Here is a 27,957-nt window from a genome sequence, read left to right on the forward strand (position 1 = left end):
AAGTCTGTTAACTACCATCATTACCAGATGCCCTCTTGAAGAAAAGCATAGAAATGTAAGAGACATATGGTCAAGTGAAAAAATTTACACTAGGAATTAACATAATAAAATTGTCTGCATCTTTAAAACTGCAGAATTTTAAACAAAAATTAAAATGTCAACTTAAAGACATACCACGAAGCTATCAGTAAAATTTGACAGTTATAATATTCCATGAAACTTTCTGCAGTAAGTGTTCATTAGCTGCACTCTACTAAAAGCTGCCTCTTTTGCATATTGTTATGAATACAAACTAATACAAAAAGGAGAGATAAAAAACAAATCTTGTTTCTATAATTTTAAAATAGGTGGAGGGAGGCATTAACACCCACATTAAGCAAGTGCAAAAACAAAGATTTACAATCTTTTCTACCCACAGTTGTAGTAAGAGTAGACTTGAATCCCTTCTACTAAAGTTTGTACAATCTGTTGTACTTCACTCTCTTTTTTCCATGAGGTTATCTTCCTTTCAGTTGCTGCTGTTCCACATAGGTTGGTGCAGGAAGGTGTGGGGTTTAGTGGTGGATTTCATTAAAGTGGGAAATGGGAGAAGACTGCTGAAGTGAGAGGAAGGAAAAAATAGAGGCAATCTAAGGTGGAAGATACCAAAGTGTGGGTCTAGTCATTATAATTTCAATCCCTTCACAGGGAGGCTTCTTTACAACCACTACACTGAAACCACAAGAAAACCACCAATGCCTACAACAACCAAAGTTTTCCTTAAGAGATGAGAAATAATTTCTAGCTTAATATTAAAATAGTCTTCAGGGCTTCTGTGCTTAACATTAAAAAGGAAAAGAGGATTTTGACAGGAAACAATAGTTACCTGAAATAGTCATGCCTAGGAAATGTACTGTATAAATGCTTGTTTGATGTTATGTCTACAGCTCTATGAGTGCCTTTATACAGAGATAATGCCAAAAGCAACTATGTGTAAATGAATGTAGAAATAACTCATTAACACATGTGAAATAGGAAAATAATTTGAACTGAATATTGTAAAAATAATGCCTTAACATTTCTCTTAAATAAGACACAGAATTAATATGCTTAAGCTAAATAACAATTTATGTCCTGGAAACAGTAGTTGGAGCACTCAGGGCTAGTTTACAATGGCATTAGCAACCCTGACTTAGTTGATCTTCAACTCAGAACATGCATAAATTGTATCTCTTATCAAACACACACAATTACATTTACTGAAATACTATCTAACAGAATAAGCATTATAAGCTCAGAAACAGATACGCAAATATAACGTTTTGATTCAACTTAAATTTCAAAGCAATATCACATAGCAAGCATAGAAGACAGATACTCAACAGATAAATGAAAAACAGTCTAGAAAGCAATCGGATGCTTGCTAAAAGAGGAAGGATTCTCTAGGTTTGCTCCAGAAAAAAGGAGAGAAGATATGCAACACAGTCACAACCACTTCAAAACCATTTTCCTGACAAAACAATACTCTCTATGATAGTTGTACTGAAAACCTCAATACGAGTGATTGTGAAAATTAGTATCTTCACTTTTTTAAAAAACTCATAACAAAATTACACAACTCAAAGTTGGCCAAAGTGCACCATCAAGTTCCCCCAAACCAGTATCTGACTCACAGGAGTACTGACAGACAGAAATCTGAACTGATTCAAAAAAGCAAAAAAAATAGCCTGCTCTGTTACACAGGATATACTTAGAAAGCAGGTGTTACTAGCTCTGCAATATCCAGTCACTTGAGGCACATTCTCCCAAACAACTCACAGCAAGATTTACAGGCCTGTAGATTTTCAGGGCCGAAAAGGCAGGAAAAACTCCCGGAGGAAGCACACAGCTAAAACACTGAAATGTTCTAACTAACAGCAGCTTTTACCTTTTAGAAGAATGAACAAAGGAAGAGAAAGAAAATTAGTTCTTTGAAGACTCAAAGAACAAGCTAAAAAGCAAGCTTCTGGATCAAAAAACATTTAAGAAACAGCTTGAGAAACAAAAAGCTTAAAAAAAAAAAAGAGTAGAATGGGATACTTTAAACTACTTATAGCAATTCCAAAATGAAGTTTATCTGTAAACCTATAGGAAATAGAGTAGCTTTTCTCAGTTACATGAGAAGAGACACTTAAGAGTGTAAGTAATGTTTGGCCTATTGACATGAGCTCAACAGAAGTGCCATACAAAGCCATCTTCTGATGACACTGAGTTTCATCTACTTCACTGATTTTGAGTTTGTCTCTTCTGAACTGCTAGTAAGTCTTAAACCTTTGACTGAACACAAATATCTTTATCTCTACCCTTAGAGAAAGTACATAACTCCAGACTGGTCATGAATGCCTATTCTGTACTTAGTTCATATACTCTCCCTATAAAAACCCCTCACTTCCAAGAAAGCACAAACCCTCAAGTACTGCAATTTCATTCCTTTGCACCATAAGCACAGTTTAGACAATACAGTGATGAAGCTAAAATAAACATCTTTCTCTGGTGGTTTTATTTTTGTTCCAAGAAATGAAATATAATCTCATCCTTACTAGTATAAATGAAACAATTCTACTGCTGTTTAGAAACTAGCCACCAATTAGCTATAGTTACTAGATAATGACAAAGTGTTGTCCAGGTCTAAATACAGTAGATTTTAAGCTAAAGCCCTAAATTTAAACAATCCCAAAACACTGACAATGCAAAGCTAGTCTTAAAGACTAAATGCAATTACGTTTCAAATGCCTTCTGGACAATGGATACCAATTGAGCAAGTGTCTGTCTGGTGGGTCCATTTGTAGGGCTGATTGCTGAAGAAAGACTAACTTATTGTTCATTAAAAAGTCTAGAGTAACACTATAAAAACAAGCTGAAAAAATAGAATTCAAGACTAAAAATCTCTTTATAAGTACTGCAGTTTAAGCAAATAACTGAGAAATGCGTCATGCTAAACAACAGTATATATATCGCAAAGCCAGACTAACGATCAGTTAGTTTTGTCAGATACATGTTTAATCACTGTATTCTCTGTCCTTCCACTCCCAGCTGTTCCTATTGCTGAACATTCTCATTCATTGTTACTTCTAAAAAACAGCTCCATAGCCCTTTCAAGACCTTTACGTTTTCTCCACAAATGAGACCTAACCTACTGCATTGTTGATAAAAATAAAGGAATTGTAAATTTAGTCTCAAGATGATAGATTCACACAAACCTAATGAACACACCATGTCTAGCTCTGCATTCCTATCTTGATATTAACTTTTTCCTGAACTGTAGTTTAAATTCAGACTGTTCTAGACATTCTGCTTTTAGCCAGTCTCATCCAAATGCCAGTCATTAGCTAAGCAGAAAATTAAGCTACTCATTTGCAGCTTGGAATTTAAGGTCATCTTAACTGCCTGAAAGCAATACCAATATACTGTAATATCCTCTCAGCCACATGAGGTTCATCGTGTTTTGGTTTTTTAATGAAAAAGCAACAGTCTGAACGAAAAGTAACATCTCTGATAAATGTCCTCTGGGCTTCCCCATAAATGACCCAGTAAGTGGACTGACATAGTAGGCCAGGCATATGAAGGTCGCAGATGCTGAACAGAAAATTTTTAAAATCACAATATCTGCTTTAAGTACCACCACTCAGAATAAATTTGTGTTGTCTCAATGGATAGATTCCCCTCCCCCCTCCTTTTTTTTCCATAACAAAACTTGGTCTCCTTAAGGTATGGGATATGCAAATAACCATTGTTTATAATGTACTGATTTTGAAGCCATGCTGTCCAAAACCCATGAGCAATCACACAGAGCTGTCACACTAGGCAGGGGAGGGGAATGTTGATGGGTTGTGAAATCAACCGTTTTTTTTGTAGACACTATCAAGCAATGAATAAAGCTAAGTTTTTGTCTATTCCAGCAAAGTCACAATGACTAGTAGTTTTGTGAACACAGAAATGAGAATAGAGAACTGTAAGAAACTGTTTATTCTAAACCAGTGTTATTTTCTGCAAAGGGACAGCTGAAGTAGAAGTTCCCAAATAACAATGCCTACCCCCGAAATAACAAAACCCCAGGCAATAAACCTTATCTCACATTTATAAAATTCTATGTTTGGATAGCACAACAAATTGTGTTATCATCCCAAAGAATTCTAAACAACTATGAACGTGGGAATAGGGCTTCAGTGCCAGGTGCCTAAAAGCAAGAAAAGAGGAAAGGAAGAGGCTTCAGCTAGAATCATGATGAGCAATTCAGTTGTAATCCCACATTTCTCACTTACTTCAGTTGTTCCTTGTCCTTTCCCACAACTTAACATTTACTGTGTCAACTAGTTATCAGGTGCCTAGATTAAACACGCTTAAGATCATTAATAAGCCAAAAAATAGACAGTCCTTGAAAATAATGATATTACTGCAGCCTTCCAGAAAGACTAATTTGTCAGCAGTCCTTTCCTTCCATATACTCTTAAAACATTGCAAACTGGTAGCAATGGCTGCCAGCAGGCTTTCATATCATGAAGCAGGCACAAAGAAAACTCCTAAGAAATCACAAAACTTCTCACTTCATCAATTCCAATCCTCAGGTACTTCAGAGGCAAGAGACTAAGGAATGCATTAGTTAAAACCAAGGGAAATGTAAGAGTCTGGACAAGTAAGTATTCTTCTAGAGTTAAGTTTGACCACAGCTTGCTAATTTAGCATAAGTCTTTACTACTCTCCAGAACTCAATCTGAAAATCAACAGGTCAGATAACAGTGACAAGTTTCCTCAGAGCTAGGTATGTGTTATCTTCCACCCATACAGAAAGGAATGAGAGGAACTGTAGGGCTGAACCAAACAAATGACAATACAAAATGGAAGGAGGATCCCAACCACATATAGAAGAGGGGCTATGGAAAGGATGGTAGCTCTTCTCTGACAATGGAGAGGATTTGGGCAGTTGGGTATTTTTTAGTGTTTTTCAAATTCTTTTTCTCTCTCAAAAAAAAAAAATCCAGAATATCAGCTTTACTCCTCAATTTTGTTCTAAAAGTAAATGGTGTTGGTATATCTTGTGAGGTAAGTATGTTCAGCCTAAAACAGTGAGAGCAGAAGTTGCAAGAGACTTCTGTTAGCTGTGGCATTAGCAGTTTCAAGGACTATGTTAACACCACTCCTACTCCCACCCCAAATTTGGCTAATGTCAACTTCATCAACACAAAGAAAGATCTTTTTAAATCCCAGAGTGTTTAAGGTTAAACAAGATCTGACTTCTCATGTAAAAGTCAACAGGGGGAGGGAGAAAAGGAGGAGAGAGATGGGTAGGAGAAACAGAGAAGGACCCCAACAACACCAGGAGTCAACATGTGATTTTTACTTTCTTGCATATCTGTACAGTCAAGCATCTCTACTCAAATGAGATAATATAATGGCATTATCAGACCCTAAAGGGACTTTAAGGTAAATCAGCATCATATTTAATATCTATGTTAAGTTTAAAAAGAAAAAAGAGAGAGAGATAATTTTCAGTTAATGCCACATAAAATGATATTATTTTTTAAACAACTAGGGCTGGGACCTGAAGTAGCCACTTGAGATGCATCCTGCAAAAATACAGATTGGATAGTGGGCTTTGCTAGATAAACAAAAGCTTTTTCATAGATGCAACACTAATTTTCAGAATGTTGCTAGGGCAACAGCAGACTGTAACAAGAATTTCTGAATAATGAGCAGGTGGCAATATACGAAGATCTTAGACTCCTGACTGAATTATTCATATGTACTCCCAAATAGTGAGATTTATAAAAGCAATAGCCTTATTCCATCACCACAAATGGAAATACTATATACTGTGTCTAGAATATTTATTAGAGTTCTAAACATGAAACTCTATTGTTTTAACATGACATATAAGGCAAGATCACTAGTCTGAACAAGAAGGTTGATGGCTCTAGCATAAAGAGACAGAAGCAGTTATTGTGCATAAAATACTGTTACACAATTTAAAACAACAGTCCTTCTAAGCCAAAACTAAATCTAATTTTCTGTCTAAGATTCTCCTTGCACTGATTCAACAATAGTTCCAGAGGGACAGGAACAAATCTTGGCAATTACAAAGTAAGGACCAGACTGAGAAGAACTGGACACACTTTATCCATCATGTGCATCATAGCAGAAATTTTGCCACATGCAAAATGCTAAGGGGAATCCTTATGACTGTCTAGAGAGAGTCTATTATTGCACTCAAAAAGCAACAGCAGCAAGACTTGGCAAGATTTTTGTTAATGTAACACTTTCAACTCTGGTAAGTCAATACACCACTAAAACTTCAGAACTAATATAAATTCCTTCTTTTGACTTTCCAACAGTCTCTGATTAGCTGGTCAGCAATAATTTGAGTACCTGGACAAGGCCAGCTGTAACATTCCTCTTTTGCTGAACATGACAGAAGATAATTATTTTACCTTGTTCTAGGACTGAACTGTTCCTCCCTGCAAGTTCACCAAGAAGCTGTAATGAAATATGCAAATTAAAAAAAGTGTCCCACATTTCGAAGCTCTTTGTCACAGATCTTAGATCTCTGTTTTAAACACCAATAAAAATAGTGAAGTTTGTAGTTATTTTAAGCAAAGTTCCCAATTTCTGGAGATTAACACAGTCCATGTATTGAGACATAAATTCATATGCTACAAGAAGACTATGTATTAATGTTTGTAAATACAGTTACAAAGCTGACATTATCAAAAAAAGTTGCAAAAACACCATAAAAGGTGGATAATCTAATTATTTGATATTGTTTTGATAAATACTCTTCAATTCTCCATGAAGCCCCCCACTACAAGAAAGACATTGAGGTACTGGAGCATGCCCAAAGAAGGGCAATGAAGCTGGTGAAGGGTCTGGAGCACAAGTCTTATGAGAGTGGCTGAGGGAACTGGGGTTGTTTAGTCTGGAGAAGAAGAGGCTGAGAGGAGACCTTATTGCTCTCTACAAATACCTGAAAGGAGGTTGTAGCCAGGTGGGGGTTGGTCTCTTCTCCCGACTAACAAGTGAAATGACCTCAAGGGGAGGTTTAGATTGGATGTTAGGAAAAATTTCTTCACCTAAAAGGTTATCAAGCACTGGAAGAGGCTGCCCAGGGAAGTGGTGGAGTCACCATCCCTGGAGGTATTTAAAAGACATACAGATGTGGTGCTTAGGGACATGGTTTAGTGGTTGGACTTAGCAGTGTTAGGTTAACGGTTGGACTCAATGATCTTCAAGTTCCTTGATTCCATGATTTACTAAGTGCAATTGTTTCAGTTTAGCCGATTTTCATTTAACATGCATTAATTTCAGGACAAGCCCTGGAACATGTTACACATTAAATTGTCTTGTCATCATGTGTGACAGCTGTGCAGATCTGAATACCCCACAGACAGCTAGAACTAGTTTTTAAACTGAAGTTCTTGCAGTGAAATCTCACAACAGTAAGTTGACATCTGGTCAAGTTTTACCAGCAAAGCCTTCCATGTCAGCAAAGCTTCTTGAATTAGGTTATAGCTAAACCCATTTTCTGTGGAATCCACAATTCAAGAAGAATGTTCAGTAGAGAGAGTCTAACTCGCAGGAGACTAAAGTATTGGCTTCTTACAGCTAGTCTTCCCGCATTGTTTATAAGTGAGCTACTGTCCTCTGCAGCAGCTTCAGTCTAAACAGGTTTAAGATCCAGTGCTGAGCAGTGCCCTACATTGCAGTTGAATCTTGTAGATTTCTTTGTTCAACTTTCTGGTCAGAGGGAGGTCAGGAAACAATTGCTTCACTAACGTGATGGCTTCATCGAACAGCTGTTTAAGCATGATTTTATATCTCTAAATTAAAAATGCTGGTAACAAAGGAGAGTAAAAATCAGCCTCTTGCTACTTCCTAATAAATACTTCTGAAAGCACATCATCACAACAGCAGCTTAATTGTCCAGACTGAAGCACAAGGGAGACTGAGAGCTGATTCTTCCTTTCCCCAACTAAAAGAAAACATGTAGCATCATTTTCTGCCACCACGGTACTCGTACCTTTCAAAGCTATTTTATCATCTAAGGAGTAGAGGGTTCAGTCAAGGAAGCAATGCTAACTTTTGCACTGAGTACAATTTCTTTTGTGACAGCATATCCTCCTCTTTCATGGTATAATCACTGAAACAAGAGGCTGTGCATTAAAGAAACTTACCAGGATCAAACATTGTGTCTCTCTTTAGATGAGACAGAGAAATGAAAAGTAAACTTAAGGAAAATTTGTTTTATAGCACGATGGATTTTCTAATTAAAAAAAAAAAAGTATGAACATAGGACAAATACTGCCACCAGCAAGTTTATATGCTGAAGGTTCTCTGCAACTCTTACACTTTCAATTTTAGATGAGAAACTAATTAGTGCATTAGAACTTAGTGAATTTACTTGAAGTTTTCTGGAAACGTAGTTTAGAGACAAGTATAAAAGTATGAGGGGAATGAAAAATAAGCACCATTTTCTTCTTCAAAAATAGCTCAAAGATTGCATGGCCAAGCCATTACAAATTTGACAGGAGAAAAAACTCACCCTTAAAATGCAAATACCAAACACACCTTTCCTTAGCTAAACAAAGGCATACACAACCAAGTTTGAGGGCAGAAAGGTTTTGAAAGCTTAACAGAACAGGAAAGAAAAGTCTTGCTGGAAATCAGATTTTTCACATTTTAAAAGTGCTTATTTACAACCTGTATTACGCTTTTCCTAACACTCAGGAAGCGTGAACAGACCAGAAGGTCAGTGCTACATTCATTCTCTGTGATACCAAATGCGAGATAAAGAAAGAAGATGGTTTAAAGAGACAGCAAACTTTAACACTGCTCTATTACTGAATAAGTCAATCCTTAAGAATCTTATTCATATAGTAAGAATATTCAAAGAAGGATTAATTATTAATTAATAGAATAGCTACTAATAATTATTAGAATCCTGCATGTCTCTGACCAAAAAGACTTGACTTTATAGGCAATCCAGGACAGAGACATTTCCTTATACAGTTACAATAACATATATGAAAAGATATTGATGAATTTTATGTAGTATTTAACAATTTTATATGCGTAGATTACTTAAGGAATCACCTCTAAAATACCTATGGAATTTGCCCTCACTACAGATTCCCTAAGGCAGAGGAATAGGGGCTACGAGGTGAGGAGAGCCCTTTAAAAGCAATAACCACAAATTTAGCTGCATGAATAAATGTAGAGGAAGCAAAAAACCAAAACCAACCAAACAAAAAACCCACAAAAAAAATCCTACCCCAAAGCAGACTAACCCACCAAAAGGTAAGCCTTGGAAGTCAGAAACACAAGTTACCTGTCTGAGTCAGAACTTGTTAACAAAAAGTTCATTATCCATATAAACAGAAAAAAGCACAAGAACACAAGAAAACCACTATAGCACATCTGAAATTGAATTTGAAAGAGTACATTCAAAGGAAAAACAAGATTCACAATGTAAATACTGAAGACAGCATACCCACTAACTGCAGAAAATTAGAAGAACTATCTCATCAGATCAGAAGTCCCAAAGCAGAGATTTTTTTTTTTGCAACAGTACAAAATACATGATGGTATCATTTGATGTTAGAATGACAAGCACAGAACTAAACATAAGGAAAAAAATAACCGTATGCCTGGCTTTTGAAGAAATTTTAAAGGAAAGAATGAATCAAAGGCACCACAGTCAATGGAAAATGAGTTGACAGAAAAACATGTGTAACAGATTGTGCCAAACAGCCCTGTTTAATAAAGTAATATTTCTTAGGAAAAATAATTTGAGTAGGCCTAATTTATTTGAATTATACATGGTATTATACAGGAAATAGATAAAGTAGAGACAATGGCAATTAACAAAAATTATTTTAGTAATTAGGCAGCTTACTGCCAAAAGGTATTAAAAGAGGGGACAAATGGGTAAGGTAGTGAGGGGAAAATGGGCAAGGGGGGTAGCAATAGAGCTTTGTTTCATTTCAGTCCTACTCCATGAGACATAATACTAACATCTTTGGATCACTAATGTGGGAGGTACCACCAGCAGAGGCAAAACGATGATCTTAAGAATACCGATAACAGTACTGACTGTTACCAATGACACAAATTCTTAAACCAAGTAGTCATCCAATAGAAACAACACGGAAGATAAATAGTTAACCAATCCTAAGGTGAGTATTGATTCTGTGACTAAACTCACAATGCCATGTAGCCTTGAAAAAGGTAAATGCAGTAAGATGTACCTACCATTCAAGTTATTCTCGGAAAAGCTACAGAAGCATAAATGCCATTCTAATAAAGCCCAGGTGAGACCTTATAGGGCAATGGTATTTGCACTGGTAAAAACTTGTATGGGAAACATAATTTCATTGTAAAAGGAAGGTAGCTGAAGAAAAGACCATCTAGCTTAGTCAAAACACAAACTGAACAGGACAGGTCTTTATTAGATGGCATGTGTGGCTGTAGAATATAACAGGGGGGCAGAAGAGCTATTAAGGCTAGAGTAAAAATGCTGCCACAAAACCACAGGTCTGTAAGTTTGCCACTTACAAAGTGGAGGCCAGGAGACATCACACAACCAGATTTTACAACTGCTATTCAGCAGGAAAGATGACAGCTAGCAATTTAATTAACATAAAAAGTTTGACACAGTTATGAAAGGATTATTTCCTGTAATATGAAGGGACTGGATGAAATGACCCACAGAGTCTCTCAGTCTGCAGGCACATTCATGCAGTGCACAGTGCATTAAATTGCATACTTGTCCACAAACATTCCTTTACTTTACTGATAATTACTGCTATTTAATACCAGAGTACCTGGATGGCCTAGACTCAGTGGGAACCAACTGAAAATTTTTTGTTCATCCAGCTTTACTTTCAATTAACCTTGTTAGAAGCCTTCTTACGACCAGCAAGATTTTCTCTTTCAAATTACAAGAAACTAGAGAAAGTCTACTTACTTGTACTTTATTTCTAAAAATTCCAAAGAATAGTTTAAAACCAATTTTATGTCCTCCAACATGTTATAACATCAAACACATGAGAGAATCCATCTTCCTTATAGTAGTCATGCCTACCTTTAACCTATGTAAGTATATAGGCGTACTGAATTCCAATGAGGTTTAAAAGCTTTAGAATCACTGCCATTATAACCATGTAACTGCAGTATATGCAGATATGAATAAAATATGGATACAGAAAACAACTACTGATACTACAAACATAAGAGTCCTGATGTTAATAAGTTATGAGCAGTATTCAAGTTGAATGCCTGTTAACTTCATGCATGAGGACTTCCTTACTTGTCATATCAAGAGCTAGTCAGCTGCCCAGACACAGACATCTAGCATGGGCAGATATGACACAGATCTACAGGAGACTCTGCTGCCTTTCTGGAGCAGCATGGGGAGACAAGATATTTAGCCAGACAGCTAAGAACCCCATCAGATCACTCTGATGTCAGTCAAGCAAGTGGTTTCAGAATTGCCACCACTGATGTAAAACATGTCTGAATTCACACATTGTTTGATCAGAGCTGAAAAATCTTTTCAAAGTCTCCCACCGCCAATTATTCCACATCTTAAAAATGGGCCAAACTATTTTCTGCATAAAATTACCCTATATTTCATTGCATTTTCTCAGTCTTTATGCAACATTGTAATTTTAAGCCTTCACACTGCTATGGACCAAGGAAGATAGACACACAAATCCAGTTTCTAACATAGTCCAATATTTTAATAGTAAAGGCCAGATAAAAAGCTGATTGTATTCTGAGCTGGGACAGCTTTCACTACTATTTTGATATGCAAGTCTTCATAAGGACTACTGCTCTTTGTGCTTTGCAAATTAAACTTTACAGTGTCAGCAAAGACAAGATTAAGTAGCAACTAATGGAATGTCATCACGTCTAATGATAACCAGACAACTGCTGGAATATCATACATTGCAATAATTCCGTTAGCCCAGTAAAGTCATTTTCTGTTCATATTACTGCTTTAAAATTTTAGTCTGAAGACAGCATTCAGATCTCAGAAATCTTAGTCAAAACATGGTATTACTTATTATACTGGATGAAGGCTCCTCTGTATTTAAATCATTACCAGCTAAGCTCGGTCTGGACTCAGCTGCTTTTCCCAGTAACAAAAATGTCCACATAAATACAGGTGTTCCTCTCCAGAAGACATTCTTTGGAAACAGAGAGGGAAACAGAACCTGTGTAGTGTTACCACACAAAGCATCAGGATAAAAATCATAATATTTTAATAAATTAACACAACAGCTTGTGTGAAAGATTCATATCCGTTTACCAGACCACAAGTCTAACCAGAAGGCATTGGTATTCTTACGGCAGCCTCCGTAAAGTCACTTCATAGCTTTGCATGTCCTCTTCTTCCTCCCAATCCATACCACAAGGATGACACCCCAGAGCAATACTGGCACTGGCTTGTGGTACAGCTTTAAAGCCTTAAAAGAGTGGTTTATTTTTTCATTACAATAATGCAGTGTGCAACAAACATGTGCCTAGAATCCTTTTTAGAGATTATTTGCAATGAAAATACATTAAAGATCACTTTGATGTACTTAAAAAAGAAACCATAACATCTAAACTAGGAGACTAATAATTCGTAATCTTCATTGCAAGTAAAAATCAAAACCTCGTTATTGTCAATTCTAATAGTAGAACTAATATCAGCAGATACTATGAGTATCCAATTATCCATTTTATCACTGAAGTATATGCAACAGTCACAAACACAAGAAAATTAGTAGGCTTCCCTTGGAAAGCCATTAGGCAAAAGTTCTTGTTTGGGAATAGTCTGGCTTCCCAAGTGTAAGAAGGATAAGGATCCATCAACTCAAAAAGACAAGTTTTGAGTCAAGGTACTGCCATCCTATGTAGCAATGTTAACCAATGAAGCTACTTTTAAGGAAAGACAGAAAATGGCAAGGGTTTGGTTCTTGCTTTAAGTTATGGAATAGATTCAAGAGACTACAAAAGAAAGGGAGAAAAAGAATCTAATCATGGCAGCAAGTTTTACTCTTTAAACACCTACATAGCATACTGAACCTGAAACACAGCTCTTCATCCAAAAGACAGAGGAATTTACAATGCTTTAAAGGAAACAGGCTTTTTACCGTACCTTCAGTTGAAGTGCTCCAAATCATACTGTGATAGCATGGACAAGAATACCCTGCAAACCGATTTACTAGTTTTGCTATTGCATCATTTGGGTGCAAAACCTGAACATTTGATTAAAGTCTAAGTTATAAGGGTCAACAATTTTCCAATGCCTCTCAAAACTCCTACTGTATCTCCACAAGAACACATTGAATTCTTCTGAGCTCACTTAGAATATGAAAACAGACACAAATCTTGTAGATCCACCATACTGGTCAGTGATGCAACTGCTCCCAGGTACTCACCATCAGCAGGAGGTTTTTATGCCCAAAGCTCTGACATCAAAAAGAGAACACTCCTCAATCTGCTCTTGGCAGAAGCACTCGAATTAGTGCAAACTTCGCTCACCAGCTGCACACCAACAGTCTTTTCTAGATTCAGCTGTGCTAAAGAAGTCACTGGTCTCACTTCCAGTCACCATTTCCTCCATCTGCCAGTTAAACTACTCCTGTGAGCCTCCCCATATATGTTTCAATTTGATATAATGAATAAGAGACCTACATCTTACAGAGCTGAAAGTGAAATGTTCAGAAAGTCCTCACAGTAACAGCTCGTTTAACAGATCAGAGGGGGTGACAGAGGGTATGAACAAAAAGCTAAGGATATATCAATACGATGGCCTCTTTCGCAAAGGCAGATATTTGCAAGGACCACATCTACCCATATCCTGCTTCACTGTAACGTAAAGTAAAACAATGGTTTAGTTGGACGCTAACAGAAAACTATTACACCTCGTTTAGCTGAGAACGTACTTCTTCAAAACAATCATGGTAGGTTAACTGCTAGCCAATCACGCAAAACACTTTTTATAAAAAACCAAAACTCAGCACCGGATCTTTGCTAAGAATGGTCAGCTAAACCAAATCCAACAATGACACCTTCTACATTTATGCCTTCTAGGGGTTATTTTTTGACCCAGTAATGCAAGTTATCTAAAACTATGCTTTCAAAATGAAGGAGCAACTATGCTATGCTATTTAGCCATAACTTTAATGATATTTAAGATGTTTGTCCTGATAAGCTTCAGCCTTCAGTCCATTCTATACACATGATTGAACAAAGACCTTTCATAACTGGCAGTACAAACTTGCTAACAAATAAACCCAGGGAGGGGGCAGAGGAGAGAGTTGAGAGTGTTAAATAAAGGACAAAATTCCATTTTATAAACAAATTTTTTAGTTATAGATTAAAGAATAACAAGAACTGATGTTGGGAAAGAGATAAACTGTAGATGAAAAAAGACAGGTGAGCAATGCAGTATATAAATATTTATGCAGAAACCAATGGCTGCAGAGAGATAATGCCCTGATCCCTTCTAGAGCTCCAAGATAAAGAATAGAAAAGAAAAGAAACCCTTGAATAAGCATGCCACAGCCATGCTCTTCAAATCTACAGTTTGCTTCAGCAGCCTGGATACAAATGTACAATAACAAAATATAATATTCTTGGAAACTTAATTCTATATATTGGAGAAGACTTCATATCATAAAATGAAACGTTGACGGGATTCTCACAATACATACATTAAACTGCAGAAGACTAACTCATGCACAAGAGTAGCAGTGGAGGTTGTTCTGTAATTAAGGCTGCTGAGCTTCCATAAATCTGGCTTCAGACCATATTTCCTTTAAAGCACTCCTTCAAAAAGTTATGAAATCAAAATAAGATTATAGGCAGGCTGAAAGTACAATTTCCCCAATATTTAATCATAATCTGTTGCAGATTTATGATCTGAAATAGAGCTTTCGAATACAGCTTTCAAAAATCTCTTAACATTGTTATACAACACACCAGTCCACCACCTCAAAGAATAGCCAACAAAAAACCACAAATACACATAAAACCTACTTTAATGGGCTTGCATATATGCCACCTATCATCCAGAGTAAGTACCATATTAAGGCATTCACATGGATTCTTCTTGCCTAAAGAGTACGGGTGTGAATGACCTATTATTCAGGTCTCACATTGCCAAACGACTCATCTTTCCACTACTAAAAGGCTCAATTTGGAATGCAGCGTTTAACAAAAGCCCCTGGGTCAGTCCTATCTAGCCATTACTAGGTGGAATGCACGTGGGAAAACTGCCATGAAAAGCTTAACTGGGCTCCCAAACCCCAACACTCTTGCAGTCCTTCCAACCTAGTGGTGTCAGGATTACAGAATACCACTTCTATGAAAGCTCCTTAGATGTCACACCCATGAATTAAAGTATTTTGTATTTACTGGCTATTGCTTAACTCTCTTCATATCTATGAAATAACAAGAATTAGAGCATGCTCAAAAATGTCAGAATCTATACACTTCAACAGTAATTTTAGTGGCTATCATTAATCAGGACATCCAAAGTTGTTGCTATTTTTAATGCAGGTAATAAGAGTGATAGCATAGAGCTCTCTACCTCACCAAAACTTAACAATGCTGTCAATACATGTTAAAAGGTTTTAAAAAATGGAATGTATGCTACTTTGCAGCAAATTCAAAGTTTATTTTGCTCCATTAACACTATCTGACAACCCACTCTTTATGAGCATGCTTTCAAAACTCCCATTTTTCTCCAAAGAGTCCAAAAAAATGCAACTGTATCAACTACTTTTAATAGCCTAGAATATAGTACCTTGAAACTTTAAACATAGCATTGTATTTTAAAATGATGTGGCACTACATTTCTTAGTCAAATTACTTCTCCCCAGAGTTAAATACGTGAAAATGGTGATACAAAGATACAGGAACTTCAATTAACCCAGGCTGCTGGAGCAAAATGACAGCACCTTTCAACTGAATAAAACACAAAATCATGGTATTTGTGTTTCATGCCCAGAGCTATACATAAAGCACTTCACCTAGAATGTCCAGCTAGTTTGAAGCAGTTTCACAGTCAGACTTTAAATAAGTACTATAAAATAAGTAAAACAAATATACTGAAACACAAGACAAAAACCCAAAAACCTTAATACAAGTTAAAGGACAAAAAAAAGCATAGACAGAATTATGCTTAAGACAAGAAAGAAGAAAGCAACAATATCCATCTCCTCAGATTTTCCTTCTTTATTCCTCCATACACACACACAAAAATAAAATATAATCAAGAGGACCACTGCAACAGATTTTAGTAATTCACCTTTCCCAAATCTTTAACAAATAGTTTCTGGAAAATTGTTAACAAACCTAATCCAGTACACTGCACATCCCTTAAAATTACTGGTATTTAGTCAAACTCATTTTTACTCCTGAGAAAAGTAGTAGTTGATCTTGATAGCAGTTTACAGTTTTGTAAAATAAAAAGTGACCTAGCAATAGCGAGCAATGCAGTTACACATACTACATTTTTGACCTGCCAAGACTGAAAAGACACAAGTCTTTATATTATCTTTACCATTGGAGCTTTTTTTTTTTTAAGGAGTACAAGCTATAAATTACATATTTTCTACAAAACACTCAAACCCTTGACATCACAGTATTTACTGTAAAACAAATGCTTAATATTAGCTGCCTGTCAATATTATTTTTAACAAACAAATGGAAGACTGTCAAAGAAAGCATGTTTCCATTGCCATTTTCCTCCTGAATAGCATTTTTTTAATAAAACCTTTTGAAAAATAATTTCAGAACTTCATTTGTGTTGCTTTCACTTCAACAATAAATATGTATTCCTAACCTAACATTCACAAGAATTACTGCCCTGTAAGATTCCTATGATCATGTCTTCTCCTTAGTATTCAACCAAAAAACAAATTTCAAGTACAATACTCCTTGTAGAAGACAAGACATGAGGAAGTAACCACGTTGAAAATTGCAAGTTAATGCCTCAATGCAAAAAGGCTAGTGTCAGACACTCTAAGAGAGAAAAAAACCCCAGCACATTCCCTATTCTGCATTAGGCACACAAGATCTCTCTAGTTTCATGCTAATGAAAAAAGGGTATCAATATTAAAAATTGAAACCATTTTAAAAACACTCCAAAACACCACACACTTTTGTAGATTATATTATCTGACAATGCATCCTAAACAAAGTATCCATCTCTCATTTTGTTCTTATCACCTTCCTAATCCAGCTTTCTATAGAGATCACACAAATCCACTGCGTACCTTGTACTACAGGCTTAAGTATGTAAAATAGAATTTGTGCAAATCTCTCACTATGAATAATCTGAATTATTCTTAGACTCAATGTAAGAAACAGCTATGCCTTACTTTTTTTTCCTCATTCTGTCTTGCTCATAAAGTGAAACCCTTTTTCAGTGCTGAAAACTCATTTTAAAATGTTATTAAAAGAGACTGTAAAAATCAGGCTGTGACACAGTTTGCACTCGACTCTACTTACGCTTATAGTATGCTAGATATATCCACATGCAGAATTGTCCAACACGCAACAGAAAAAAAAAAACCCCCATAATAGGTTAACAACCCTCTTCCAACACTATCATAGGCAGCATGAACCTAACATTTTCCCCCCAGAAAACACAAGGGGAGATAGCCGATATGAGGGCAGTACGCTTGCAGACCACTACTGCTAACCCGAGGGGCTAAAGCCGAAAGCCCCACCCCTGCAACACTTGGCACCCCTAGAGCCCACCGCCTCAAGGGCTCCGAGGGCCCCCGACTGGCTCCCTACCCCCGGCTCCCAGAGAGAGCGCGCCTGGCCGGCGACCAACATCCTCCAACAAGTAACCGCGACAGCGCAGCCAGGACAGACCCCAGGCCGGGCGGCGCAGGCCGAAGGCGCAGCCCCGGGGCGGGCAGGCGGGCCGACCGACGGCCCCACAGCGGGGCGGGGCGGGAGCGCAGCTCCGGGCCGCCGTGCCGTGGCCCGCTCCGCCGCCGGCGGCCAGCTCTGCCTATATTAGGGAAGGGAAACGGGGCCAGCCTTTCCCCGCCGGACCGGGACTCCCCCCCCCGCCCCCATGGCGTGCAGGTGCAGCCGGGCCCCGCCGCCAGCCGGCCCCAACGGCAACGGCACGCGCCCCTCCCCCCGCGCGGGCCCGCCCGCTCCGGCGGCGCGGCCGCCCTCCCTCAGCGGCTGCCCCCCGCTCTCCGCACTGCGGGCGCGGCCGACCGCTCCCCCCACCCCCGCTCTCCTCAGCGGAGTGAGCGGCCCCCCCGCCGCCGCCGCCCTCCGCCCGCAGGGGCGCCTTCCCCGGCGGGGCAGCGGGCTCCTTACCGCGGCAGCGCGGCCGGCGGGCTGAGGCCGGCGCGGCGGCGGCGGGCTCACGCACGAGGGACGCTTAACCCCATTGCCAGCCCCGACAGCCGCCCGGGTTCCTCCTGCTGCCGCGGCGGGGAGAAAGGCCCGCCCCGCTGCGCCACCGCCGCCAATAGCTGCGTAGAATGCTAATGATTAACGGCCGCGCGGGCCAATTAGAGGCGTGGCGCTCTCCCCCGGCGCTACCGGTGAGTGGTGCCTCTCACCGCTTACGCGGGCGCAAGCCCGCCCAGGTAACAGCGGCCAATCGAGGAACGCCGCTGCGTTGACAGGCGGCCGTGACCACCAATAAGAACCCCACCTCGTTGCAGAGACCGGCACCTCACTGCCCGCCCGCTGTGGGCAGCAGACGACCACTGGCAGCGCGGTGGCGCGCAGACGGACTGCTCCCGCGGCTAATGACAGCCTGCGTATGCCCTCTTCCTCAGCCCTCTTCCCCCGGGCGGCGGCAACCCTCCTCTGACCGTAACGCGCCCGAGCAGGTCCACTGCCGCCTGGGATGCGGTCTACCCCGAGCAGCAGCACCCCCAACTCCGCTGGTTTGCCCCCCGTTAGCCCTCTCGATAGGCCCACGAAGCCCCCGCAGCCCCGACCGGGCCAGCGCAGGGCAGGCTGGGAGCTGTAGTCCCGGCTCGGACGTGCACCCTTCCACCCTCCGGGCCCCTCGCCCTGGCTCCAGCCCTCAGCGACTCTTTCCGCCAACCTTTAGGGCGGGCGACACTGCCTGCGGGCCTCTCGCTCAGCTCAGCCCTTAACGCCATCTCTGCGCCTGCTACCCTCTCCTCCCAGCCAACCAGCCCCTCTCGAAGCAGCGTCTACCGTGAGGTAACCGCGCTGTCTTCCTTCCCCCTTTCCGCCCCCTCCGGCTCCCTCAGCCCTCCCTCTCTCCCCCGCACACCCTCCCACCAGCGCGCACCATCCGAGCGAAGCAGGGGCCGGTACGAGACACCGCCAGGCAGGAACATGCCGTTTAACTCGCTCCCGGGGAAGAGAGACGGGGTGAGGAGGGAACAAAAAGCATAAAGAAAAAACGGTCCCCGGGCCCGGAAGCCCTGCGCGCGCGCCGGGCAGCGGCGGGAAGCCCGCGACTGCGTCCGCGCGTGCGCTTCCCCCCCCCCTCCGGCTTAGGTTTCGCGTCATTTCCGGGCGGCGGCGGTTTGAGTTCAGAGCCCGCGGTGGTGTGGGGTGGTGGCGGTCGAAGTCCTGAGGGACGTGACGGGGCCTGGCCCAGCGGTCCTCGCCTGTGAGCGGCTCCTCGGGGTAGTAGGGAGCGGGAGGGGCCGTTTCCAGCCTGTTCCGTGTGGTTGCGCTGTGGTGTGATGCGCAGTGGCCTGGGAGGAGGTGGGGGGTGGTTGTGAGGGGGCGGCCTGGGTCCCGCCTTGCGAGTGGAGGCTGGGCTTAAAGCGCGGCCTGGCCCCGCGGTGCACTGGGATGTAACGAGCTGAGGGGCTTCGTAGTGACCGGCGTCGGGGGATGCCCTAGGTGGGAATCACTCGTTATAAAGGGACGAGCTTCCAGGTGACTCTTGTTCTTTCTCAGCCGTGTTTGTGCCAGAAGGTCTTGCTAGTTCTGCTCACCCTGGCTGTTGGGTTATCACAGCACGTGCTCAGGTAGTTCTGCTATTGCAGGGTGCTGCTGTGTACAGGGAATTGTGTAAGTAAAAAAAAAAATAATGCCCCTAGGCAGGTATTAAGGTGTCTGTTTTCCTCTGCTAGCCTTTGGAAGAACGTGTGTGCTACAGAGTCTTGTGATGTCCTTTGTTCTGATTGCTTTTTCTTGTAATATTGGTGTGTTGACCCAGGCTGGAGGCCGGGTGCCCACCAAAGCCACTCTATTACTCCCCTCCTCAACTGGACAGGGGAGAGAAACACTTAAAATGCTGTACTGTAATTGCTTGGATAGTTTTTCAACTCTTTATTATTCCACTGGTGGAAAAATGGTTGATCAATCAATCAACCAAGGTCCTATGATTTTCTTAGAGCCTTAAATTCCCTATTAAGTTTTATTGAACATACAGTTGTGGAGCAGTTAGGACCATCAAGAGAAAATTTATGAAGCAAATATGCTTGATGGAAATACTCGTTTGTTTTAGGCATCTGCTACTGAGCTGCATTAAAAGCTATACTTATTGGTCTGTAAAAGTAAATAGTGGGTTTACATTCTATTACCAGCTTGTCTTGACAAACAGCTCTTGCAAAACTTAAATAGTCATTCTTGAAGTTCTTGTCAGTCTTGCATTCAACCTTGCAATAAAGAAATGTATCACCTGGGGTAATGTCCTCAACAAGTTGGGTCTCAATACATACCTCGGGAAGGATAAGTGTCTGTAGTGAAATGCAGTATAGCAGCAGCAATGACAGAAAGAATTCCAGATTTTTTTTTTTTATTTTATTTTACTAGTATTTACACTGCCCTTATCCCTCAGTGGTTGGTTACTTTTCCAGATCACTTATGAATTCATTGAACATAACAGAAGTTGGAGCAGATTCCTTTGAAATATTGCTGGTGTTGTTTCTCTTGTATATAAACAGTCTACTTGCTTGTATTAAAAAAAAAAGTTTCAGTGCATTTTGTCACATAACAGCTCAGTTTTTGTAAAAGTTTGAGGGACTTTCTTGAAAGTTTTCCTGGAAATTATAATTACTGTACAAATACGTTTATAAAACTTATTCTGTTTTAATTTAATTAATTTTGAAAAATAGCAGAAACTGGACTACATCAACCAATTTATAGGTACATTGTTGCAGATTCTCTTCAAAAAAAAGTCAATAAACTTGGAAGATAAGACTCACCTTTACAAAAGGCGTATTGACTCCCACCAAATAGACACAGTTATCCTGGTGTTCACAAGTTCTACACTTTGTAACTTTTACTGATTTTTATGCCCTCTAAATGAATTATACTGTAGTTTCATGAGTCTTCCCTGCTCCTGCTTTTAAAAGTTGGCATCATTTACCTCTAGCTAGTCCTGAGATACTAAAGCAATTTTAGATTAAAAGTTACTGGGTTTAGTAATTCAGCTATTTCATCCTTTATTTCCTTTAAAACACTTCAGAAAATACTGTACAGTTTTAATTTTTTACTCATAAAACTTTTGTAGCTGAAGGGACTCTGAGTGAAAAGTTAGGTCTCCGCACCAAACCTTTTAGGTGTATTTTGTCTGAGAAAACTGAAGTTCCAGAGCTTGTGATCTAGAGACACAGGAAGGTTGACGTGATGCATATTACAACATATTACACAGAAACAAATGAAAAAATGTAGTTTGCGAAAACATGCACTAATCTTTCTCTCTTCTTAGATCTTCCAAATCTGCAATGGGTAGAGAAACAGACACAAACTTCTGCTACACTGACTAAATTTTTTTTTTTAAAAAAAGGGCTGTTTAATTTGTTGATGTTACTACAGTGGTGTACATAATTGATCTGTCTCAAAACAAAATATAAATGACCACCACTGCCAAAGTCATTATACACAAGTAGGGCATTGATTCTCAGTGTAATTATTACTTTAGCAAATCAATAAAAGGCAATTTGGTAGAATTAATTTCTTTCTCTGTCTTGTTTCATCACTGTTCATTCTCATTTTCTACACAACCAAAATAAATCTTTCATAGGGTCAATATACCTTTCATAGTGTCTTCTATGACTTTGGATATCATAAAATAGTGCTGCAGGCATGAATATAGATTGAATATGGTTTTTTATATCACTGCTGTTTATTCATAAATCATGACAGAGATCTTTGAATCTTCAGGATGTGATTTTTTTTTTTTTTGTATGATCATTAAAAAGTGCATGTTTACAGTAATTGAAGTAAACTTAAAAGGTTTGGAAAGAACTATGTAAGTGTTACTTTAAAAAAAAAAAGTAGTATATTTTAGTTGTCTTAAGTTCTTAAAACTTAATTCTGAAGTGCATGTTCTCAGGCAATCATATCTCAAGCATCAAATATTTTACCCGAGGTATTTTTTACTTGCCATGAACTCCATAGTAATCAGCTGCAAGAGTGGTAGATTATATATGCACAGCAGATGGCAAAGTCCATCTTTGAAAGCTTGTAGTCCAAGTTAAAATAATAGCGTAGATAAGGTAAATGCAAAGGACTGGAGCATAAAGTTGATAAGTAGGAGAATATTGGGGTAATGTAGTTACGCACACTACTTTGTCTTGCCAAGGAGCAATGTGTGAGAGGTTTAGAAATACACAATTCATATTGCTGTCCTGTCTTGCGCTCACAGTAGTCATTGTATATGTTTTTGTAATGGTCATTGTTCGTTGCATGTGGACTTCTTTAATTATTCACCATGCATTTCTTTAATTATTCACCTAGAGAAAAAAATAAAAACTTGTACGTATCTGGTAGTTAGTGCTTTCTGTGTTGCTACTTTTTAAGATAAACCTGCAGAGTCAGTTTTAACCTTATTAGTGACTGATCCAGAAACATTTTTTATGGTAATATTGCTATGTACTGATGAATCACATGTGCCTTCTCTAACTCAGGTTTATGCAATGTTTCAGTGAAAGAATCTTGTCATAATCTAGTTTAACATAAAGTTAGTTATGTCAATATTTCATTCTCATGTTGTTGCTCACAACAAGCTATGTAGCAAGCTGATCAGACGTATATCATCTTTTATAGCATAGAAAATCATCACAGAAAATGAGTCAGGAATTTTCTTTAGGGGTGAATCACAGAACTGAGTGTTGAGCAGGTTTGAGTCCACCAATCCTGCAGCTTATTTGTTTAATGTTGGCTCTACAGAAATGTTTAGTGTTTGTTTTTGCCAGCAATCTTGAAGTACCTTAATCAACTTTTAAAGAAAAAAAACCCCACAACTCTGGAAAATATTGTGATAGAACTATTGAAGTGATTATGATTGCTTTCCCAACAGTTAGAGCTGAAACATTTCTGTTTGCTCAACTGAGAGATGAAGTGGGTATTTACCAGAGCTTTATGGCTTCTTTTGTGTGCAATGCATCTTTTGGGTATACGGAGCAAGCCAGAGGCTTTCCTTCTTATGTTAAGCAAATTTCAGTGATGGACATGCATCAAAGAGCCTTGATACTGATCATAATGCTTTTATCTGTTATGGAATATTCCAGAAGCCCAAGGTACAAGAATATTGTTTCTTTAAAGATGAGAGAGATTCCACTTATAAAAATGAGAAGAAAAAAAAAAAAGCCACAGTCAATAGTGCAATCACATTTACTTGACACAGAATGTCTGGTTTTCAAAAGAAATCCAGATTTCCTTTCTCTATAACTGGCTATTTCATTGACATTCAAAAAGTATCCCTCTTTATCTTTGGACTGGTTATGTTCTAGAAGGTCTTTAGTCAGAAGTCTGTGTCAGGAGGAGGTTTAGCAGCACTGGGCTTGTCTCTTGTTAGGTTAGCATCTTGAGTGCATGACCTGATATGAATCAAGGGGGAAAAGATCCTGTCTTTTTCGTGATAGTACCAGACTTACTTGAGAACTGGGCTTTCTATACCTTGTTTGTGCTATTGGAAGCACAACAGCAGCCTCTCTCCAGCCATGGAGTTCTTATTGCTGTGTGAATCACTTGTATTCATCCAGTGAGTAACATCGGGTTTTAGGTCCTTGAGTTACATATTTTTGAGACAAGGGTTAAAACTATGTTTATACAAAAGCCCTTAAGTGTGTATGTATACATGCACATGCATTATCTGTGATTCCAGTTAGGATTGTTGTTTTCATACATGTGCGATAATATTTCTAGGACTGTACATGTGGGAGAAAGGATAACTCTTCAAGAATATGCTTGTTAAAACATTCTCTAGCAGTTAAGTAATTTTATACAAAATAAAGCAAAATCCATAACAATGGTAAATACAACCCTTATGCCTCAACTTTTGAGTGTTGCTTGATATTTTAAATTTAAATTCACTTCTTCCCCCTCCCCCATTGTCCAGCACAATCGTATGTCAAAATGGTTGTGGTTACACACCACTTCAGTGTGGAAGTGGTAATAGATGTCCAAGAAGATATGCACAGAAGGTCTGCAATGTTACCCTGTTCGATATTTTCACAATAACAATCTCATGAAACTTGACTGTAGGCTCATCTGCAGCATTTACTTTCCAGTTCTCTGAATGTCTGTGATGCGTATCTTAATAGGTATGCCTGTAAGTCATCATATAACCAAAAAAAAAGTACTTATTTTCTATCTGAATTTCATTAGTCTGATGGGTGATGCCAGTGACAGGATAGTCCAAAATTCTCATCCACAGTTTAGTGGATTTCCAGAACAATCAGGTCCTTTTTTCTTTTTTTCTTTTTTTTTTTTTTGGGGGGGGGGAGGGGGAGAAGTGTCCTTTTTTTATTTGGTTTGGAGTTTTCTTTTGCCTAGTTAGAGACTTTTATCAACAGTACTGACAGTGCCAATTTTTTATTTTTTATTTTGCTCCAGAAGCGGCAGATTCCCAGTAACTTATTTTTGCAGTGCTCTCTAGCCCTCTATTCTTTACCTTTGTCTTTGGATCTCCCTGATTTTAAGACAATATTAACTGTCCAGCAGGACAGGACTCGGCAATGCGAGAGGTGTACAGCAGGGGCTCAGCGAATCCCACTCCTGCATCTCTGCTCCGCATCTTGCAGCACCACGGCCAAGGGCTCGGTGCGCCGCGTTCCGCCGCGGCCGAGCCGCCGCCGGGGTAAGCACCATGGAGAGGGGCTCTCGGGGGCTAGGCAGTTCCCACCGTCTTGGAAAACTTCCAGTGGGAACCCCCTCTCCCATCCCAGTGGAAGGATTTCTCAGTTTTAGTCTAGTGTAGGCCTGTGGAAGATGACGTGTTAGAAGACGTCAGTATAGTTGCGCTAGAATGAAAGCCCAGGCTCTTTCAACTTGGGCTATAGGTGTAGATATAGTGCAGTTATAGATAGCTTCTCTTCACTGAAGAGAACATAACTTCAGCTGGAGGAGTGTACATCAAGTTTTGTAAATAAAATTTCATAAATGGAATTATTCAGGAATACAGAGGTGCTGTGCTTTCACTGTAGCATATAGTTTCATCTGAATCTGTTTTATCTCCTCACCTGTACTCCATCACAATAGAAGGAAACTATTGCAAACTCTGTTTTGCATGATCATGCTTTATTAGGTTGATTAACTGGTTGCATTGTCCCCATGTCTATCTTACGTTGTAACCAGTCAGTGTAAAAAAGCAAGTTACTTAGTCCTGCAGATCCTTGAAGCAAATGACCATTTAGCTCAGCACATTTCTTCTTACGAATATAATGATTCATCCCACCAAATCGTGTCTGACTCCTTCCAAGTTACTTCAGAAATATGTCATTATCAACAAATCTGAGTGCAACATGTTCAGAATTTTGCTGTCAAAGCTGGTGGTACAATATCTACTGTTAACAATACAGGAAGCATATTTTGGCTGATATTCTTCATTCCCGTAATTGTTAAGGTAACCCTGCTCCTCTCACAGGCCATGAATCAAAAATAATTAGGTAATGCTTTGATGTAAAAGTTTGTTGTTTTCTTCATGTTTAGTTAGCACACTGCTACTGAGCTGTTTAAATGTTTGTTTAAAGTCTATTGGGAGAACAAAAATTAATATTTCTTCTCTGATCCTGTCCCCTTGGACAAAATGAATGAAGAATGCACATTTTTAGTCTGAAGCACAGTATGAGAATTTTCATTGATTAATTCTGTGGTTTAAGATTGTTTCTTTCTGAGGGGAATAAAGTTCTTTTTTTTTTTTTCTTCTTTTTTCTTTTTTTTTATTTCCCCAAACTGGGCGTATTTTGCCCTTTTTTCTGAATTTGATTCTTAAGGTTAAAAATTGTAGAAAGCTGTTAGTTCCATCATCAGAAGGTTAAATAACCTTTTTTTCCTGTAACTTTACTGAAAAATGTTTACTAAAGGAGTTATATTTCAATGTCTGTAAGTAAACTGTATTTGAATGGCCAATAACTTTCATCCATGCATAGGGAACTTTCTTAAATAACTGTTTCATAGCACCAATGAAGTGATACCTGCTGACCTCTTCATACTGGAATAGTTAGAATATTTTATTGATACTGAGGCGGTGGGCTTTTCCTCCGTCATCTGCATTATTTTATCCTTTCTAGGAAGATTTCTCAAGACTTGAGAAAAGTTGTGTAGATATTGAATAGTTCAAGACGCAGTGATTATTATTGGTCCATGAAGCTTTATTCTGTAATGCATTGCAGACTTGTCTTTTAAGTAAGACTTTTTTGTTTTGTTTTGTATCCCTTAGGTTCAACATGGCTAGCACATTCCAGGAAACACCTACACTTGAAGCTTCTTATTCAGAAAATGTTGATGCTAAGCTGTCCTTTCTACCTGAAAGACTGAGAAAGAAACTGCTTCCTTTTCAGGAGAAAGGCATCATATTTGCACTTCAGAGAAGTGGCAGGTAAAATCCTTATTGTATCATATGCTAAAAATAGTTATTTTAGGTAAATGTAAATTAGTTTTTACAAAGGCTATGCAATACCAGGAGCTCTTAGGTGAGTTATATTACAGAAATCTTTTGTAAACTATAAGATAATGAGGTTTAAAATGAGGGATGGTTTTGGTTTTTCCCCAGAGGATGAAGAAATGTTTAATGATCCATTTTTCAAAGGAGGATTGTAGTATCAAAGATCTCTTCATGTAAGAAGAGGTTGATATCAGTAGGACCATCCTTTTTGTCATGTTAATAGAGAATTCTTAAAATAAGTTAATTCAGATTTGTTTCTTTAGTTCTTAATGGCGTGGTAGAGCTGTTAAGAGAATGACTAACAGATCTTGATGCATCTGTGTGGTGTTCTATTTTAAACTTAGTACAATTCTGGCATGTAATCAGAGTGTTCTGGAGCTCACTGAGCTGCAACAGCAGAGCAGAAGAAGCCTTACAGAGTGCTCAGTTAGCAAGTGCAACAACTGATAGAGCAGGCATTCAACAATTAAGTACCTAATAAATCAGAAAAATAGTTTATGCAGCAGAGGCTGAAAATATTTTGCTGAGTAAGAGCCTGTTACTGAGTTACAGGGGCAAAGAAGAGGGAAGGGAAATGCTATTTCCACACTTATAAATTTTAGAAAATTTAGGCAATTGCAACCTAAAGATGTGAAACTACTGTATGTTGTTCTTCTGGAAAGTAATGACATTTTAGATGTCTGGCACAAATGAAATTATTTTAGCTTAGGTTTTAAAGAAAGATGAAGTTAGTTTCTGATCATTCCATCATCTTGCCTAGAACAAGAGGCTTAGGGTCTAAGGGAGTTGCTTGCTAATGTTTGTGAAATTTTTTGCAGGAGAAAAGAAATGTGCACCTCTTTTTCTAAAGGTGAAAGATTCTAATAAGGGGAAGTGAGGTTTATATAGTATGCAACTGAGATGCTTTTGTATATACAAATAGTGAAATAACAGAAGACATTAAATGTGCATAGTTTCTTTAATGTTAATTAGTCTAGGCTAGTGGATGTATTTGAAAAGTGTAATCTTTTGCAGCCTATTATACAATATAGAAGTTCCTCCGGAAGCAGCTTAACTGTAGGACTAGATAATTTTTAATC

The 27,957-nt window shown here is 39.0% G+C and overlaps 2 protein-coding genes across 23 annotated transcripts in view; one reads left to right on the forward strand and one right to left on the reverse strand.

Annotated features, from left to right (window-relative positions):
- The window catches only part of R3HDM1 (R3H domain containing 1), a 90,544-nt gene extending 71,110 nt beyond the window's left edge, over positions 1 to 19,434 (reverse strand). For 9 of the 17 annotated variants that reach the window (XM_054830735.1, XM_054830744.1, XM_054830738.1 and 6 more), the window contains exon 1: positions 19,316 to 19,434. The gene's annotated coding sequence lies outside the window, so the exon portion shown is untranslated. Of the gene's footprint in view, positions 1 to 6,443; positions 6,490 to 17,520; positions 18,079 to 18,357; positions 18,496 to 19,102; positions 19,121 to 19,315 lie in introns of those variants that run through there. The other 8 variants (XM_054830740.1, XM_054830748.1, XM_054830745.1 and 5 more) reach the window with 4 other exon arrangements.
- The window catches only part of ZRANB3 (zinc finger RANBP2-type containing 3), a 51,796-nt gene continuing 42,960 nt past the window's right edge, over positions 19,122 to 27,957 (forward strand). For 2 of the 6 annotated variants that reach the window (XM_054830750.1, XM_054830755.1), the window contains exons 1-2: positions 19,558 to 19,642; positions 26,654 to 26,812. In XM_054830750.1, coding sequence (XP_054686725.1) covers positions 26,661 to 26,812 — 152 coding nt within the window. In that variant the 5' untranslated portion in view covers positions 19,558 to 19,642; positions 26,654 to 26,660. Of the gene's footprint in view, positions 19,225 to 19,314; positions 19,399 to 19,557; positions 19,643 to 19,792; positions 19,918 to 26,653; positions 26,813 to 27,957 lie in introns of those variants that run through there. The other 4 variants (XM_054830753.1, XM_054830752.1, XM_054830751.1 and 1 more) reach the window with 4 other exon arrangements.

The sequence above is a fragment of the Grus americana genome, chromosome 6 (assembly GCF_028858705.1).
Source record: "Grus americana isolate bGruAme1 chromosome 6, bGruAme1.mat, whole genome shotgun sequence".
Classification (NCBI taxonomy): Eukaryota; Metazoa; Chordata; class Aves; order Gruiformes; family Gruidae; genus Grus; species Grus americana.